This window comes from Coniosporium apollinis (genome assembly GCF_000281105.1).
Source record: "Coniosporium apollinis CBS 100218 chromosome Unknown supercont1.35, whole genome shotgun sequence".
Lineage (NCBI taxonomy): Eukaryota > Fungi > Ascomycota > Dothideomycetes > Coniosporium > Coniosporium apollinis.
Window position 1 is genome coordinate 281902 of NW_006913297.1, and position 18414 is coordinate 300315.

Consider the following 18414-nt stretch of genomic DNA (forward strand, 5'->3'; position numbering starts at 1 on the left):
ACTCCTTGCCGGATTAAAGCGGAGATCTCGCCTTGGAGATGTCAGCTCCGTCCAGCTACTCTCCTGTCTTCTCTGAAGAGGAAGAGATCCTCGAAAGCCGACTACTATTTCGGGTCGCAGGCATGAGGAACGCGTTGGGTTGCTCTAGGAAGAGCCCAGCGTTATCTGTGCGTGACGACCATTCCGTGGGACACTTGCCTCCACAGAGGTTCCCTTGGCACTTGACGAGGCGCGGGCAGCTCATCACCGCTACCTTTGCTATGGGGATGGTGCTTGGGATGTTCGTTATGTCTTGGTTCCAGGGGACAGTTGTAAGCTTTTGCCAGTTCCAACACGATTGCAGCCCCATGTCTTGCTACAAAAGAAAGAGGGCGGAACTGAGCGCCCATGGGCAGACCGAGCAGGTTCAGGTTCCTCCAGTGCTGACACCTCACTTGCAGATTCACACTCCACATCGTATGCCTCTCAAGCTCGACTACAACGCAACCCTGATCCCAAGCGCGGCGTTGCAACCTCCCGAGCCCGACCCCTACCGCGCACCGGACAGCCTCGACACCTTCGCAAGCTACAAGTACCGTCCACTGTGCAACATATCCTCCCTCGATCTCCACTCCGGCTTCTCGCCTCTATGCACCGAGCGCACGTCCATGCTTACGGCCATGTCTTCTGGCGGCCGTATCGGCCACGACGCGCCGTACATGCCTCGTGGGTGCGATATGAGGTGGTTCACCACAGAGGAGGTGTGTGAGATTCTGGAGAGGTTCGAGAAGGTGGTGTTTGTTGGGGACAGCATGATGAGGCATGTGGTTGGGAGCTTAAATGTGCTGCTGCGGAAGGATTTAGGGTTCGGAGCTGTTACGGATTGGAACTTCAGCGATGAGGAGAGGTATGCTGTTCCACTCTCTCCTTTGTCTGGTGCTGTGTTGGTGCTGGTAATAAATGAGACGGAGGTGAGAACGAGGACTGCTAATGATGCAGCACAGGAGGGAATGTTTCTGCAACTTCCAATTCAACGTTAAGGCATGCTCAGTGCAAGGCATCTTCAGAACAGCGGACGTCATGAAGAATGACCCGGACGGCTTGGCGTGCCCCGCTGGCACCGTGGACGTTCTGATCGAGCAGATGGTCAAGTTTCCCATCCCTCCGGAAGAAATTGAGCGCTTCAAACAGACCATCGGCACAGTCAAGCCCAAAAGGCCTTACGCATTCGTCTTTGGGCACGGGCTATGGAACGTGAGTTCGACAACGTCTGCTAGCGTCAAATGGCGAAACTAGAGCTGATGTCGCCGGCAGGACCTTGATCTCCAGGCGACAGTCAACTGGCTCGATCAGATACTCGACGCCACGTCCGATCGACTGCCATACTTGAGGCAGAAAGGAGCGTTCTGGCCGAGGCTGTTCATGACGCCCAACGCGGCGGGCAAGAAAAAGCCGGACGAATGGCTGGTGAGCCAGGGCAACAAGGCTTTGATGGTCTTCGAAGAGAGTGTGAGATACGAAGCGGAAAGGAGAGGAGTCGATGTAAGTCGCCTCACAAGATCAACAGGCCAAGCGTGGCGAAGCTGACCAAACCAGCACCTCGGGACGTGGAACATGAGCATACAGAGCCAGAAATTTGACGGCGTGCATCTTGATCTCAAGGGCAACATGATCAAGGCTATGATGGTAATGAACTGGTTGAATTTGCTAGCAGTGGAGAATCACTAGAGGTCTTACACAGAACAATGTGGATTAACGGATCTGAGTATGTGTATTGCTGAAGGTATCACATCTATAGCTACTCCGCCCCTTAGATAGAGGATCAACATCGTATCCGGTAATGTCAAAATGAAGAGTTACAGTTTGGCGAAGCTGAAGCCGAAGCCGACAATGAGCCGACCAAGCCACGTGACCTCCACTCCCTGCTCTCTACCGGTTCTCGTCGAAGCACGCTGAGATTCTCAGTTGTAACTACAGTAGGAATCGGAGTTATATCTTCAGCCGATTCTGTCTGGTTTGAAGCAAAACACATCGTCGGCGCACGGCTGAAGTATGCCTTGCGGGAAGGGGCTCAGCCTCGATGCGAAATCGTTTGATTGTTCTTCTAGAAGCATAGCCACGCTCTCGGCGTCCGAATACGAACACACGGGCTGGCTCCGGTGAGAGGATCTCGACACACCTAACCGGCCGCTGCGTCTCAGACATGGGACAAGCTGGGCTGGTGGTGTCTACGTGCGTGTTGGAGAGCGGAAGCACCGCATCATCATCATGAGAAAGCCTTGGGCGGGAAGGACTCTCATTCGGTGAGTTGATTGAGGCTGTGCACAACTCCGCAAACAGTTCTATCTTCAAGGACTCTGCCCATGGGTGCTCGACTCATGACCTCGAGCTATGGTCATCTCAGTTGCACCTGCCCGATTGAACAATCCGTAGATTACAGACTTGGTTTCCGCTTCTGTTTTATTTGCTTGGTGCTTCTCCTACAACTTATATATGAGCGACCTGCAAACACCGAACACATAAGAGCACTCGTCAGATAGGCCTGCATGATGGCTTCCACCCATCTCAAACATCATACTACAAATTCCCTTTCGAGCAATAGCGCCATCAGTCATAGATCTTCGAGTTCTTCTAGCGATAACTCCCTTGCCTCTTCCCCATACTCTGTGGAGCAGAAATCACCTACCGAAGCTGGCCTTGAGGACTGGCGCCGCTGGAGAAGACCGTCGGGGTGCTTGGACTATTCGTACGAAGGGCCGCAGAGGGGTTCGGATCAGGTCGATGGCACCGCCGATGAGGATGTGAGTGCTGCGCTTCCTTATCTATAACTTGTACCTCGGATACTCATCGTCTGTTTTCGTTTCTCCAAGTGTCAGGAAGCTGTGTGCCTTGATTGAGTTCCTACTTGTTGGCGTCCCTTCCACATCTCACTGACCTCTCTGCTTGGGTAGTCACCTATTAACAAGCAAAATTCCGGAACCTTTGCTGAACGGATATCTTCTGGGCCAGCAGGTTTGAGTGCCAGACTCGCGAACCTCAGCCTCAACGAGGAGACACCGTTTCCCACTGCTGATCAATGCATCGCACATCTCAAGCTTCTAGAGGCTTTCCAGCAGTTGCGAGAGGAGGTAGCTACCCAGGACGGACTGTTCGGTATTGCGTCTCCGCCTGAATATCTAGAGGCGGATAGTACAGTGCAAGCACGTATCAGGGAGAAGAGGTGGGCCGTCTTCGTTGCGCGGGCTGTTGATAGGTTTGAGAGATGGTGGACGAAATGCTTGCCGCCCATATTTAATGGTCTCCCTTACGATCGACTCACGGCAACGCGTTTCGAGGCAGGCGCGCAGAAACACATACGCCTTGTAGTGGACGCCAAAGAAATCGCCTTTTCAACCGACACAATGCCGCCTCTGGATGTTCTGATGGTGTGGCACTCGTACTTGCTGAACCCTCGTTGCTTCTTCGAAGACTGTTGGAGGTATAGCAAGCTCGATCTCTACGCTACCGGCTTGCCCTGGAAGGCTATCGATGGCTGCATCGACAACGTCACCTTTCAGTACGTGACTTCAGCAGCAGCAGAGCCTAGCTTCGAAGTGAAGACCGGCCGGTTTTGGCGCAATCTTGACGACAAGGATTCGAAAACTTTCCCGTGCGGAAAGTGCTCTCGTGCAGTATCGGTTCCATGGACAGCTGGATATAAACAGCGCGAACCGGAGTTCACTGCTGGCTACGGCTACGCCGACAGAGACTTTGCCGCACGGTGTCAACATTGCAAAACGTACTACAATCACAATGTGCTACGGGCTGAGAAATTTCGACACGACGTTGAGTTGATGTTTGAGCAAGACTGTCCGCTTCCGGGGACCGTCACGAGTACCGAAGGCCTGCTGCCTCCGGGTCGATCCGAGAAGGACGTTCTGCAATGCTTCTTCCCAAACTGGCTCGTGGCAGAAGCTCGATCTGGTTACCTCGAAAAGACATGGGAGTTAAGTCTGTACCCAAACAACTCGCCAAGTATGGAGAAGATCCGGGACGGACTAGACTTGTCGCTCCATGATCTTGATGTAATCATACGTCTCATGCCAAGTAGACGGCGCGCCCCCCAGAAACGTAATGCAAAGGAAAAGTTCGCTATGCGCCGTATGATGAGTCGCTACTGGTTCAATTCGTCCTCTTTCGCTCTCGATCTGGTCGGCGCCGTCATTCGCCAGGGATCGTTTGTTGAGAAGATGCACAACATTGACTGGCTGCATTCGCCAGCTCTCCAATCGACCATGGACCGTCTCATCAAAAAGTATGGCCGCTTCTTTGCCATCATGGCAGATAATCCTGGTCGAATGGCCGTACCGACGTTAGATGTTGACCTGGCTTGGCACACCCACCAGCTGGCCTCGCGAGCTTACTACCTATACTCCGAGAAGCATGCAAGAAGTCTTATTGACCACGACGACAAAGTAGAAGAAAACGATCTCTCCGACGCTTTTGCGTGGACCAGCAAAATGTATCAAGCAAAATATGGAGAGCCTTACTCGGCCTGCACATGCTGGTACTGCGAAGCAGTCCGCGAGTCCCATACCTCATCCCTGTCCCGCATCTTCAAATCCAAGAGCTACGCAGCAAGCAAGAACCTGCACGACGCGCCTGACGCAGCATCCTCAGACCTACTGAAGTCGCCGCACATCTCCGCCCACAACGCCATCCGCGACCAAGACTCCGAAGCCAAGGCGCGCGTCAACGCTGCGAAGCTAGACAAAGCGTACCATCAAGCATGCGCCAGAGCTCGCAAGGAGGGGCGCAAAGAGCTGGAGAGGAATGAGTATTTCTACACCTACGCTTGGGGCTATCCCATGACCTCTCCCGCGTACGTGCCTTACGGTGTCGACCCTTGTGCGGCTGGCAACGGGCGCTCATACGCTACTCATCCGTACTATGTGAATAAGTCGCCTGATGTGTACGGGAACTGTATGGCAGGGACTGGTGGAGAGAGCGGTGGCTCCTCTGGGGGATGTGGTGGGTTGGGCGGTTGTGGCGGAAGCGGAGGGGGAGGCTGCGGTGGAGGAGGAGGAGGTGGTGGTGGTGGAGGTGGATGCGGGGGTGGCGGCGGTTGAGGAGTAAGCGGTTGGGATTTTATATTCCTGGCCATTCTGTTGTGTGATCTTGCACGTATTTCAACTCGCGGATCGGTCGGGTTTGATGTTTTCTGCTCCACTTGAGCTTTTTCTTTGCGTGTCGGTTACAGTCCTCAACGATGTACATGATTGCCATCCGTACCGCCCTCTGTCGCTGTCAAGCGTTCCAGTCATCGTAAACAATGTGAAGATCCACTCGCTTTGGAGGAGCGGTGGATGGTGCGACGGGCTATTGTATATCGTGGTTGTTACAATTTAGCCATCAAACCATCTTCAAGAAGCGGTAGAATTAAGCAATGCGCTCCTTACATGTTTCGCCAGAGAATCAGACCCAGGGAATCAGCAGCACGTTCCTTTTGGTGTCAAAAACAACTTGCCATACTTCTCACTGCTGTGAAGCCGCATGGTTTGCTACCATGTATGGATTTATATGCTGGATAACAAACATATAAGGACGATGCCCTGGAGACCGATTCATACATATACTAGTTTGATTATGCAGATACGAGTTTTGATATACAGACAGGATAAATGGTTTACAGTGCATGATCCATGCCGGTGGTTGTACAGCTGTACCGTAGCAGAAGCCAGCCACCAGTCTTTCATCCCCTTACTGCTAGGATCACTGTGACTATATATTGCAATGTGTCACATATAATTTCACAAATGAATCCGTTGTGGTCTAGTGGCTAGGATTTGTCGCTCTCAGCAGGTGTTTATTGGAGCATCATAAGTGCCGACAAGGCCGGGGTTCGGTAAGTTCTGAGTTCGAACACGGGGAACAACGCATTGTATGCTAATCGAATTCTTAGATTCCCCGCAACGGAAGTTGTGTTTCGATATTTTTGCATTTTGTTTGTCGAGTGTTTCGGCACTTGCGCGATGCTTATGATCGACATCTTCAAGTGGATCAACAGATATCGGCATTTCTTTTGCTTGTCTCCATATGGTGCTAACCGAGAGAACACCACCTAGTAAAAGGCTGGATTGGAGCTCCATCTACTGTAGCAACATACGCACGATACAATTAATTGGGCCGACAAAGGATCGTTGGCTGTGATCGCCCGATTTCTTGTAGTCACATTGTTGCTATCTAGAAGAAGCCTCGATGGATATATTATTAGGTAGTTACAACGACTGCTATCCTGATGGTACGATCCTTTATAGACAGAGAAGGTAACATGTACTGTGCTGAAACACATGACGCTGCTCTAGAACCACCGAGCCCCACACGTCGTGCGCAATAATACCCTTACCGCGGAGATCTCGCTATAAAACTCATGTTTAGCCGACCGTGCTTCGCTTTCCTATCGCCACGCCCCCTTCTAATAGAATAACAAAATTCTTATAAAGATAGAAGATGTATAGAGGTTTAATTAGATAGCTCTTCCGTACTTCTCACAGCCTAATGTAGGCGGTAGTGTAGATAATGGGTTGATGAAGCATGGGTTTCGCGGTGAGGCCATTATTGCGCACGACGTGCCCCATAGCCTTTGACCCCCATATACAGGTATCGCGTGTCCACCAAACGCCTCGCTCGAAAGAAATGCCTGTGTGCCGACTGTATGCAAGCCTGACCTGTCTATTCCACATAATGAAACGATCAAGAATTCTGCCATCCGTGAAGATCATGGGGCCATAGTAATAGTATCACCCACCTTATGTTGCAATCCCCGTGATCGTCATCTTACATTACTCGCTATCCTCTCCGCTCATTGTCGCTCGCATCGCTCAACACCCTCCCATTCTCCATCATGTCTGGATTGTTCTCCATATTCCTCCTATCCTCCATAACCGGCTCCCTAGGCTTCTGCGCAGCCTGCACCTCCTTCTTGTGCCTCGCAAACGCCCGGTCCATTGGGACGCCCTTCTCGTCGGCGCGCATCGCATGCCGAGTCGTAGCCACGCTCTCTGTGGCACCGTGCTTAGCCCAATCTTGACGCTTCTTGTGCAGGTGACGGCGACCGGTCAAGAGGCCAGTGTGCTCTTTGTGCTTCTTTTCCGCTGCTTGGAGCTCGAGCGTCGTCTGCCAGCCCTTCAGGGCTTTCTCCTCGGCTTCGCGCTTCTCGTCCGGGCTTTGCTCTAGGGTGCGCCGGTCGTTCCTGCCCTGGATCACGCGGGCGGTGCGGATGAAGTTGGTGGGCTGATGCCTCTTCCGAACCTCCATGTGGATGCCCTTGGCGAAGTACCCGATCGGCCCGATTAACGCAGCGATGTCCTTCAGCACAAAGCCGCCGATGCCCATACCGATGCCAGCCGGTAGGCGTAGCAAGCCGCCTTTCTTGACAGCGTGGTATGGCTGCGTGACTAGTCCCGTCCAGCCGTCGTAGATGCCGTATACGAACTCGTCGCGGCCGGCGCGCAGGCCGGAGTGGAAGCCGGAGATGCGAATCGGACGTCTGACAGTGTCGTCGCCGTACAACCGCGGCGCATTGTGGAAGCCCTGTGCGACTGCGAGGGAGAGGTCCATGGGCGCCTTGGCAATAGCGCCGCCCGTTTTCTTAAAGCCGTGGCCGGCCTCGTGGGCGAGTTCTTCCACCAGAGGTTCGGAAGGGTCGGCGGAGAGTTGGGTGGTGGTCCGCGTGAGCTGAGTGAAAGTCCGCTGGGCCGGGGGACGGTCGGTGCCAGAAGGATTGGAAGCGTCTTTGTCCGAGGAGGTTCCCTTATTGGACCCGGTGGAGTTGCTACGAACGGCTCTGGCATGCTTCTCGGAGCGCCGACGCTTCTTCTCTTCATGCTCCTTGCGTTTCTTGACCGTCTGAGCCATCTTCACCGGCGTAAGCCCAATACCTTTCGCTGCACTCGTCACCGCGCCTATAAGCGCACCTCCACCTCCCGTGACAGGTTCTCCAGGTCCGTCAAAATCGTTCCAATCGTAGTGGCGTATGAGTCGGAGGTTGCTCCACTTGATCTTCTTCTTCTCAACCAACAGCTCCGCCGCCAGCGCACTGAGTCTCAGGTTCGATTTCTTAAGCGACCAAACCGCCACCCTGTCCTCGAAAACGCTACATCTCATACTCTTCTCTCCCCGCAGCGGTAGACTGCGATGGAAACTCTTCACCGCATTCGCCGCCCCATCCCCCTCTTTCGCGATGGAATCCGCGATCCTTTGCACCCCCTCTTGAGCCTCATCCGTCAAACAGTCCCTAATTCCCTCTACGAGAACGTCTTTGTTCAACTTCTTGTACGGTACACATTTCTTCGCGCCAGCATGTTTCTCCGCTACCATCGCACCCCAGAACGGCTGGTCGCCGAAAAATGGAACAATCATTGTCGGTTTGGCGCACTTCAGACCAATAGCTGTAGTGCCGGCGCCGCCGTGATGTACGACTGCCCTCACACGAGGGAAAAGCCAGTCGTGCGGTGTATTGTCGAGTAAGTAGATGTTGTCCGGTAGATCGCCCTTCTCGCCGCCAATGCCACCCCACCCTTTCGACACGAGTGCACGTACTCCGGCTTCCTTGACCGCCTCGAATATCATGTGAGTAAAAGCGTCCGGATCGTCGACGACAATAGAGCCGAAGCCGATGTAGATAGGCTTCTCGCCCGCTTCCAGAAATTTAGTAAGCTCTTCAGGAGGTTTGAAGGAGGATGCGAGTTCCAGGAAGACAAAGCCGCAGATGTCGATCTCCGGACCCCAGTCGGGCGGTTTGGGTACGAGCGCCGGACTCCACATATACGTGTACGGTACCTTGAGCCTGTATAGCTGCCCCGGCGCCCAGAGAGTGCTTACTGGCTCAAGTCCTAGCGTCTTGACGCGGAACCTGTTGACTAAGTCGCCCAGGCCCTGCCAGGTCATCATCTCGACGAGCGGGTAGGACATAAAGTTCGTGTAGCTCACGTCTACATTTGATCTCTTGATGTTGGCGAGCGGATGAGGAAACATGGATGTAGGTGTGAAGGGAAAAGTGAACATCATGTGCAGGGGGATACCCAGGCGTTCGGCGATGTGGACGTGGGCAAAGGAGACTGGATTTGCAATTATTGCATCAGCGACGAAGGGGTGCTTATCGCCCACTGACAAGTTTTAGCAAGATATAACTCCTAAAGGGGTCAGGAGCGGGAGACACGTGACGGTGCATAACTCACTCATCCTTATGTTCTCTACATCATGCTCGTCATCGGTAGCGTTGATACAAGCTCTCCACATCCCCTCAAACATCTCAGACATTGCGGCTCTCCTCCTTCCAATCTCACCCTGCCGTATTGTGTCCATGCTTGGTATCAAGCCTGGGTTCTTTACCATGAACGCCATCAGCTCTGACGGATCTCCTCCTATGCTGAAAAACTCCAGTCCAGAATCTTGCTCGACGAACTCCTTGAAGGCAGGATGCGTAGCGATGCGCACGCGATGGCCGTACTCCTCTTTCAATATCTTACTAATCTTCAGGAAAGGCTGGATGTCTCCTCTGGAACCGATGACTATTACCACTATGTTCAGCTTTGGTATCGTGGTCTGCCCTCTCTCGAAAACATCCGTTGAGGCTAACGGTTCAAGGTTTGGCCGGTCACCTCGCTCCTCCAATGGAGTTGCCGGATTCTCCTCTTCGTCGATATCTTCCTCCTTTCCGAGACCGAGATGGTGTTTGATACCCGCTCCAAGCGCCTTAGCTAGGTACCCTGAGTTCGCGGTCTCGTTGACGGAGATCTTTAGCCTGCCATCCTTTTTGCTAACGTGGCCCTTGGTCTTGAACATGTCATTCTTGATAGAGAATCTGGAGTATGGCTTCGAGCTGTCCTTCCTGCCTTGCTGCCGGTTGCTGCGTGCTTTGCGTTCCGCCTCGGACGGCACTCCTGGACTCTGCAGCCATCCACCCTTGCCGCGAACCGTTTTTGCCCTCCCTTCGAGTTGTTTCGCTTGCCATTCCTCATCTTCGGAATCGGAGCTCGAGCTCGGGCTCGAGCTTGAGGTATCCGAGTCAGAGTACGGATCGAAGTTGTATGTAACTTCCCTGTTCACTCCAGGACGCTGTGCATTGTTTCCCTTCTTGCCTCGACCTAACCCAAAGGCACTTTTCTTTGGTGAGAAATGACCTGGACGTTCCTTGCGCTCCGAGGGCTGCTTGGGGGGCGGTGGTTGGACCTGCTCGAGAGCGGCTTGCTGTGGCGGCGGAGATGCAGTGACTGTAGTGGAGCTGGAGCTAGTCGGGGAGTTCTCGTCTAGTTGCGGAGACCCGATCATTGTCTGGCTAGTTGTCCCGGGTGTTGCGTTAGGGGATGCATCCCTAGCGTCTGTGGGCACAGCAGAGGATCCATTGATGCCAGTGTCCGAGTGTTTGATAGAGGATGCAAAGGACGGAGTTGCGCGAGGGTAAGGGAAGTCAGTCGTCGGAGGTATAGCGGACGGGAAGATAGGAGAACCGCGATCGTCTACCAGGACCGGGGAGTTGGTGCCGGTAACGTGCCTCTCCATCTCGGCGATTCGCTGTGTGTTCGGGAATGTCGCTGTCGCCCTGGCTGTTGTGCGGTGCGAAGTGGCGAGGACGGGTTGTGGGCGTAAGGATGGGGATAGGGATGGTGGTGACAACGGGGATGACGGAAGCGCAGTGTCGCGTAGTGTGTTGTACTCTACCAGGGCATCGGTGAGTTTTGTGGCATCAATCACAATCTTCTCGCATGGCGGCCCAAGAAGTGGTGATGTGTGACGGCAGTGGCAGACGGCGAACGGGAAGGAGCAGCTGTCTGTTGATGGCGGTCGATCGGTGATGAAACACTTGGCCGGCGTGCTACTGCAATGTCAATCAGCGGGACGGCAGGGGTTGTACCGAACAACGACGGCGAACATCAATGATTCCAAGGCCGGAGACGTGTCGCAGGACTGTTTCAGGGGCCCGTCTCGTATTGACGCTGGACCAAGGGACAGGCAGGCAGGCAGGCCTGGAGGGTCGAAATTCGCTGGAAAGCAGGATGGGAATCAGCATCAGCATCAGCATCGAATCTCCGCACAGCGGCTTTGGCGCTCGACTGGTGCATCGATTGGCTTCCTTCAGCTGGGGCGGGGGAAGAGGCGCTGCCAAGTGCTTTCAGGGTTGTCGGCTCTCGGGAATCGGTATCACGGGAACCTCTCCGCGCCAGCTCGGCCCGCCCCCGCCGACGACTGCAGTGACGCCGCTGGCCTTTCTTGGTTTCATCTTCACCACCATGTCCCTTGGCCCTCAGCGCAGTCTGAGACCCGACATGTTGTCTGCCAGTAAAGGAGCACTGTCTTGCAGAACTCCGTCCCAAACTCGTCTCTGCCGCAATGACCCGGATAGCGATACTAGATGCGGCAGCTCCGCACGTGATGATCGCTATCTCGGTATGTGGGCGGTTAGTTACACTGCAGATGGTTCCTGCCGTTCCAACTTGGCTTGTGTCTCGTCTCTTCTTGCAAATCTTCCGATGCAGTCTCACGGCTTCAATATAACGTGCCTGTCGGGCGCTTGCGTCTTCCAGCAGCCTGAGCACGACACTCACCCGATGACGAAAACTGGCTAAGCGAAAACGTGCTTGCACTGAACATCTGCCCCTACAATCAAATGGCTTTCCAGGTTGCCAGCTTGACCTCTGTCACCATCTCAAGCTGCTTTGACGTGCTCACAATCCGTCGCCTATTATCAAGGGCAAGGACCGCCAAGAGAGCCGTGTACTCGTAAGCTGCCGTTGTCCATTGTCGCAATCAAGCCTCACCGCCCGCCCACACGTGCCGGGCATATATAATAAATGTGAGAACCGTGGTTATCTCTTGACATCACCCATCACCCATCACCACCACTCTTCTTCTCCACACTGTCACACCTCGTGTCACTATCTGTCTCTCTATCCTGCGAACCCGGCGCGTGTGCTTCACCTCAATCGAACGCTTCAGGCAGCATCGAAGTGGCGCTCGTCCGAGGGTCCTTTCCATCTGTCGCGTGACCACATCCGCTGCATTCCGGCTCCAACCTCAGCGGACACATCTCGTATCTCTTCCGTTCTAAAAGCCTTCTTCTGCATCAAGTCTATTGTCTTCAAGCCATTCCTGCTTTTCCACTAACATGGCACCCCACGCCGAGCTGCCCAACGAGCGTCAAAGTGGATTTTCATCGAACTATCTGCCCCCTCAGCATGCTGGGGCGGTCAAACCCAACATTCTATATATCATGGCCGATCAGATGGCTGCCCCAGTACTGAAGATGCATGACCCGCAATCTGTTGTCCAGACGCCGAACATTGACTCCCTCGCCGCCGAGGGCGTCGTCTTCGACAAAGCCTACTGCAATGCACCCTTGTGCGCGCCTTCGAGGTTCTGTATGGTGACCGGTCAGCTACCGTCGAAGATCGGAGCGTACGACAATGCTTCCGTGCTGGGCTCAGATATCCCGACCTACGCACATTACCTGCGCAAAGAAGGTTACGAGACTACTTTGGCCGGGAAAATGCACTTTATCGGGCCTGATCAGCTGCACGGCTTCGAGAACCGACTGACCCCGGACATCTACCCTGGAGATTTCGGGTGGTCCGTCAACTGGGACAAGCCGGACGAGCGCCAAGAATGGTTCCACAACATGGCCTCCGTATTACAGGCCGGTTCCTGTGTCAGAACAAACCAGCTGGATTTTGACGAGGAAGTCATGTACAAGGTGAGCACCAAAAACACCAAAAGCCACGGTCACGGAGCCGAGGCACTCGTTCGATACTGAACTTAACCAGTGCTCGACTCCGTAGTGACTGCGGGTCGAGCAGACCTGCCGTAGGTAGTCGTTTCCCCTTAAGGATGTCAGCTAAAGGCATTTTAGAGCTCGCAGTATTTGTACGACTACGTCCGAAAGGGACCATCGAAGAGACCGTTCTGTCTGACAGTTTCTTTGACACATCCGCATGATCCGTATGCCATCTCAGAGGATCTCTGGAAACAGTACGAAGACGTCGAGATCCCTATGCCGAAAGTAAACATCAAGCAAAGCCAGCAAGACTCTCATTCCAAGAGACTGCTCAAATGCATCGACCTTTGGGATAATTCGATACCGGAAGAAGCAATCCGCCGAGCTCGGAGGGCGTATTTCGGAGCTTGCACCTATGTGGACAACCAGGTTGGCAAGCTAATGAAGATCTTGAAAGAGTGCAAACTTGACAAGAACACAATCATTGTGTTCAGTGGGGATCACGGTGACATGCTTGGCGAGCGCAGTCTCTGGTACAAGATGTAGGCTCTCTCACGTGACCGCGACCGTCCCTCCTCACTCCGTCAGATTTACTGACCATACTTCCAGGTCTTGGTATGAAATGAGCGCTCGAGTGCCACTGATCATTCACTATCCGCCGCTCTTCGTACCGCGCAGGGTCAGGGAGAGCGTGTCCACTCTTGATTTGCCCGCCACGCTTGTCAGCCTCGCTGGTGGCCGGCTTAACGAGCTACTCCCAATGGACGGCCACTCCCTATATCCCTCCCTTGTCGGCCGCGCAATTCGGGATGAGGTCTTTGGTGAGTACATGGGCGAAGGCACCGTCTCACCCGTTGTCATGATACGCCGCGGACGCTACAAGTACACAACATCTCTCGTCGATCCACCGCAGCTGTTCGATCTCGAAGCCGATCCGCTGGAACTATACAATCTCGCATCTTCTGAAGACGCTCAGTACTTCGAAGTGGCCGCGCGCTTTGCGGAGGAGGCACGGCAGAAGTGGGATCTCAAGCGCATCCACGAGGACGTTTTGGTGGCGCAGCGGCGCCGGAGGCTGTGCTGGTCCGCGCTGACACAAGGACGCTTTGAGTCGTGGGATTATGAGCCACCGGCAGATGCATCACAAAAGTATGCACCTCAGCCAACCTTTCTACAGATTTCCGCTAACAAAACTGCAGGTACATCAGGTCGACCATACCTCTGGACGACCTCGAACTCAGGGCTCGATACCCGCCTGTCGATGCCGTGGGCCGCGTTAACATGGCCCGGCAGCCACATGGGCTCGCAGGCGCCAGGGGTGAATGATGCTCTACTGATTCGATGCTCAGCTAATGTGCTGCTGAGCATCTGCTTCTTGCTTTCCTTCGGTTGCCTGATTCTGACCCGGCATATGGCATGCTTCACAACTTCTCGATCTCGTCTGTTCAACACATTGAATCACAATATGTAAGCGTTATGGCTTGGCGTTTGGGCGCTGTCTGTTTTGATGGCGTTTGTCGATATGCATTCAATAGTAATGAAAGGAAAACCCTCAGCAAAGACTTACACAACATCTCTATACGATGAAGAGTTGCTCCTGCGAAACAATACTAGAGACACCACAAGGCTCTCTAATTTACTGAGTAGTATATGATGTATCTAGCAGACCCAGCCGCCATCAATGGTATGCACCGCCCCTGTGATGTAAGACGACTCCTCACTCAGCAGAAACGCGATGAGCCTGGCAACCTCCTCCGCCTTACCCGCCCGCTGCAGTGCAGTCGCCTTGATCTCCGGATTTGTGTCTACAGGTTGGTCGCTGATCTTAGACGCTTTCTCGACCATCGGCGTAAGTATGTACCCACTGCGCCAGTGTCAGAAGGAGGTATTGCGGTCAAGATCAGTGAGTGGCTTCTTACGGCGCAATACAGTTGACCCTAATCCGCCGCACCCCGGTCTCCTTGGCCACACTCCTCGTCAGTCCAATAACGCCATGCTTACTCGCCACATATGCGCTGGTGTTCGGCCGCCCCATCAGTCCAGCGATACTCGCCGCATTGACGATGCTCCCGCCCTCCTTCGAAAAGTGCCGCACCTGGGCCGAGAGGCAGTGCATCACGCCGGTGAGGTTCACCCCCAATACAAAATCCCACTCCCCCGAATCCTGGTCTTCGACACCCTTTGAATCGTGGTTTCGGCCTATCACCCCCGCTAAGTTCGCTGCGCCGTGCAGCCCGCCCAGCTCGTCGACTGTCTGCTTTATCCAGGCGTCGACCTGGCTGCGGTCCCGCACGTCGGTCTTGCAGGTTAGGAACTTGGCGGAAGAGTTTGAGGATTCGGCTTTTACGGCTTCGAGGGCGGAGGAGAGGGCGGATTCCTGAACGTCGGCGAGGGAGAGGGAGGCGCCGCGGCTGGAGAGCAGTTTGGAGAGCGCGAGGCCCATGCCGGAGGCGGCGCCGGTGATGGCGATTACGCGGCCTTCGAAGGAGGAGGACATGTTGAATTTCGGTTCGGGTACGGGTGTTGCGGCGGTATTCAACCTAACTGCTACCGGATAGTTATACCTTATGAGGGGCAGAGATTTGTTCTACGTGGGCTGTCGGCGGAACCATGTGCCCAGATATAGGGGCCTAGATATGCGGTGGGGGACCATTGCCTTGGCCATTGCGCTGGAGGGACGGGTTGTACGCCAGTTCCCTGTGTCTGAGTGACTTGGGGCGCATGAGGCCGTACTGCTGCGGGGACCATGCGGATATCTTTAGCCTAAGCCGCGTAATCCGACCGCCTGCGTGCCGAAAGTGAGATGGAGCTGCATTGCTATTGTTCGGGTGATTGGTATGGCGGCCAAGTATAGCTTTGGGTAGGAATTGATGTGGTGCGATCGGTTAGATGGTGAGCACGGAGGTAGTTCAAGTCAACTGTGAGGGAGGACCGGGAGACAACAACCTTACGAGGGTTCCCCGCCAGCCAAGGATCAAGGGTTCAGTTGGAGCGTGCACAGATACCCCATGCTACTCTACTCTACCCCAGATTCAGGCTCGTGGGACTATGGGGAGAGCTACAACGTCGCGGGTATGGGTCTTTGCATTCACTTCACGCCCACGAAGTATGACTGATGACCTCTTTTTGAATGGTCCAGAACACACTCCGGAAGGTCCATGTAGGGGCAGGCAACCGCAAGGATGCCCGACGGGCGCTCGAAGCGCAAGGACTCTGTGGACGAGCTTGACGAGCTCGATGCGGCGTTGAACCCGGCGCGCAACTATCCAAGAAAGCGAGTCGCTGTTGCAGTATGTCTCTTGCAAGAAGCGCGACCGGACCGGGAGGCTGAAAAGCGGACAGTGCGAGGTTTGCCGGCTGAGGAAGACGCGATGCGATGCGAAGAGGCCATGCGGATTCTGTACTGAGTCCGGTATCGAGTGTGTGTATCGGCAGCAGAATCCGCCTGAGAGGTACGTGTCGCCGGTGATGCGGTATTACCATATAATAACAGCACTCACTGATCCGCCACTCTGGTACCTATTCAGAGCTACAGCAGCATCTGATATACTCGTGCGAATCGAAGAGCGACTGGCGCGATTGGAAGATAGCATTCATCCTGGGTCCGCAAGGTCAGAGACCATCGGTACTCCCGGATCCATTTCATCTATCCCAAGACACTCCGTGGACTACCAGAGTAGAGCTGGAGAAGTAAGTCTTATCCCTCATCTTTGCTCCGATCCAGTATGCTCCAGGCTCTCAAGGTGTCGTGATCTTTTCATGATACGATCTGTACCTGGTGGTGAATGGATTCATATGTTTGGGTCGCACTGACGATATCTGAAACCAGGCATCCAGCGGGCCACTAACACTAAGGCCTCGAGCGTATGCAGACGGTTGGCGAAGCTACTATCAGCACACCTTGTCTGTACCGCACTATGACTTCTCTTTTCGACAGACCGCTGGCGAGGCTGTTACTGCACGGCCGTCCTTTATCAGTTTCACAAGCCCATATTATATTCAGTTTGACAGCTGGGATGATACGCAAAATTTCTATGATGACGAAATGACCGCAGAAGAGCAGTTGTATGCTGCCATGGACGCCAATACCACCCCGGATCCTGAACTCAGCTCAAGGATAACCTGGAGGCTGCAGCAATCTTTTGTTAAGAATTACTTGCAGTGGTATCCTCTGATCGAGCCGGATGCACTGGTCCAGCATGTACAGATTGCTCAAGCCGGCCATTTCTTGGAGACCAACCCGTCAAACTGCCTCACGATGTTCGCATTTGCTATCGGTTGCATTTCTGAGGACAAGGGGACTTCGTTCCATGAGCTGTCTATAGCGGAGTTCCTATCAGGCTTAAATTACTTCAGGCACGGAAGTCGAATTCTACATCGTCTGGCTCCTCGTACGAGAAGAGATATCACAGTCCTTCAATGCCGACTCCTCTATGCGTAAGCGCAATGGTGCTTGAAACCCATGGTAAGGATGTTGACAGTGCAGTAGCTCCTATTTCCACCTAGCAGTACGGCCTGTTCTTGCGTGGGATGCTACAACTGAGATCGCGCGCGATTGCATGCATATCCTCAGTTCGGGTTATTTCAAGCGGATGGAGAGACCAGCAAAAGAAAGCTTTCATCGCATCTTCTGGATTTGTTCGATTCTGGTACAGTAAGTCTTCTCGTTCTTCATCAGTCTCAAGGCTTCGAAACCCTCCTCAAGCCACAACCTCTTATCATCCGGCTTCTCAATACGGATGGACGTATATGAAGTTGAGAAGGTGAAGATGCTCCTCCTTTCGTAGCTCGGACCAGCTACGTGGAAGGCGACTGGCGTGGGTCTTGTCTCTGCAGGCACGACCCCAGCCAGCCCGCAGCGTAATAAACATGCTGGACATCGCGCCAAGCCTGGCGACCGTGCACCAAGATCTCGGGGAATGATTCATGGCCCGCGCATGGTTGGGCCCAGCAAACCGAGAGGAGCCCAAGGCTGCCTTCATCCACAAATTCATTACTCTGCTCATAGGGCCACCACGACTGGAGAATGTCAAGGCTGACGCGTGTCTAGCGAGCTAGAGTCTATCTTGAAGACCCATCCAATCGGCCTGCGTCAATTCCACGAAGTGGTCCCCCTACCTCTTACGGAGACTGAAGAAGAAGCCTTCTTCTACTTCCTAGCTCAGGCATCGCTCAGGAAACTGCTTACAGAAACACTCGATGTCGTTGGCTACCGAGGTATGCATTGCGCACCCATCTCTGACTAGAAGGCGGACCAGCCCGTTACTAAATGTCCTTAGTCGGCCAGGTAATATACGCACCCGTAGTGGCGACAGAGCTCCGCAAGCAAGCCGTCGAGTGGTACGAACATCTGCCGCCGCCTATCCGCTTCCCCCTTGACGGCGCCCCTCTTTTCGACCTCCGCAAATCTTTCCTTCGAGTGCAGTTCAGCGCACTAAACGCGGTCATCCTATGGCCATCAGCGCTACAGTGGCTTGAGCACAGCATGAATGAATCGATCGAGCAGGATCAAGTGAGCGAGCAACTGGGTCACGCTAAAAGAGAGACACAGGACTGCATCGAGTACTGCGTTCTGTGCAGCGAAATAGCCCAAGAACTCTTGATGAATCGGCACTTGGGACTGCAATTCAGTATATGGGCGTAAGTGACACCCACGAAACCTGGCCGGAGAGTTTGTTCGGATG

The 18414-nt window shown here is 54.0% G+C and overlaps 6 protein-coding genes across 6 annotated transcripts; 4 read left to right on the top strand and 2 right to left on the bottom strand.

Annotated features, from left to right (window-relative positions):
- Positions 1-458: 458 nt before the first annotated feature.
- Positions 459-1707, top strand: W97_06967 (uncharacterized protein; the record flags this gene model as incomplete). The annotated part of the gene is made up of 4 exons (XM_007784726.1): positions 459-886; positions 984-1233; positions 1294-1521; positions 1576-1707. 4 exons carry the CDS (start codon positions 459-461, stop codon positions 1705-1707), a joined length of 1038 nt encoding a protein of 345 aa, XP_007782916.1.
- Positions 1708-3380: 1673 nt separating this feature from the next.
- W97_06968 (uncharacterized protein) lies at positions 3381-5087 on the top strand (the record flags this gene model as incomplete). The annotated part of the gene is made up of 1 exon (XM_007784727.1): positions 3381-5087. One exon carries the CDS (start codon positions 3381-3383, stop codon positions 5085-5087), a length of 1707 nt encoding a protein of 568 aa, XP_007782917.1.
- A 1720-nt stretch (positions 5088-6807) lies between these two features.
- On the bottom strand, positions 6808-10521 carry W97_06969 (uncharacterized protein; the record flags this gene model as incomplete). The annotated part of the gene is made up of 2 exons (XM_007784728.1): positions 6808-9125; positions 9198-10521. 2 exons carry the CDS (start codon positions 10519-10521, stop codon positions 6808-6810), a joined length of 3642 nt encoding a protein of 1213 aa, XP_007782918.1.
- A 1603-nt stretch (positions 10522-12124) lies between these two features.
- W97_06970 (choline-sulfatase) lies at positions 12125-14056 on the top strand (the record flags this gene model as incomplete). The annotated part of the gene is made up of 4 exons (XM_007784729.1): positions 12125-12709; positions 12866-13272; positions 13340-13879; positions 13930-14056. 4 exons carry the CDS (start codon positions 12125-12127, stop codon positions 14054-14056), a joined length of 1659 nt encoding a protein of 552 aa, XP_007782919.1.
- A 333-nt stretch (positions 14057-14389) lies between these two features.
- Positions 14390-15227, bottom strand: W97_06971 (uncharacterized protein; the record flags this gene model as incomplete). The annotated part of the gene is made up of 2 exons (XM_007784730.1): positions 14390-14594; positions 14650-15227. 2 exons carry the CDS (start codon positions 15225-15227, stop codon positions 14390-14392), a joined length of 783 nt encoding a protein of 260 aa, XP_007782920.1.
- Positions 15228-15912: 685 nt separating this feature from the next.
- On the top strand, positions 15913-16137 carry W97_06972 (uncharacterized protein; the record flags this gene model as incomplete). The annotated part of the gene is made up of 1 exon (XM_007784731.1): positions 15913-16137. The coding sequence occupies one exon, from the start codon at positions 15913-15915 to the stop codon at positions 16135-16137; it is 225 nt and encodes a 74-aa protein (XP_007782921.1).
- Positions 16138-18414: the final 2277 nt, after the last annotated feature.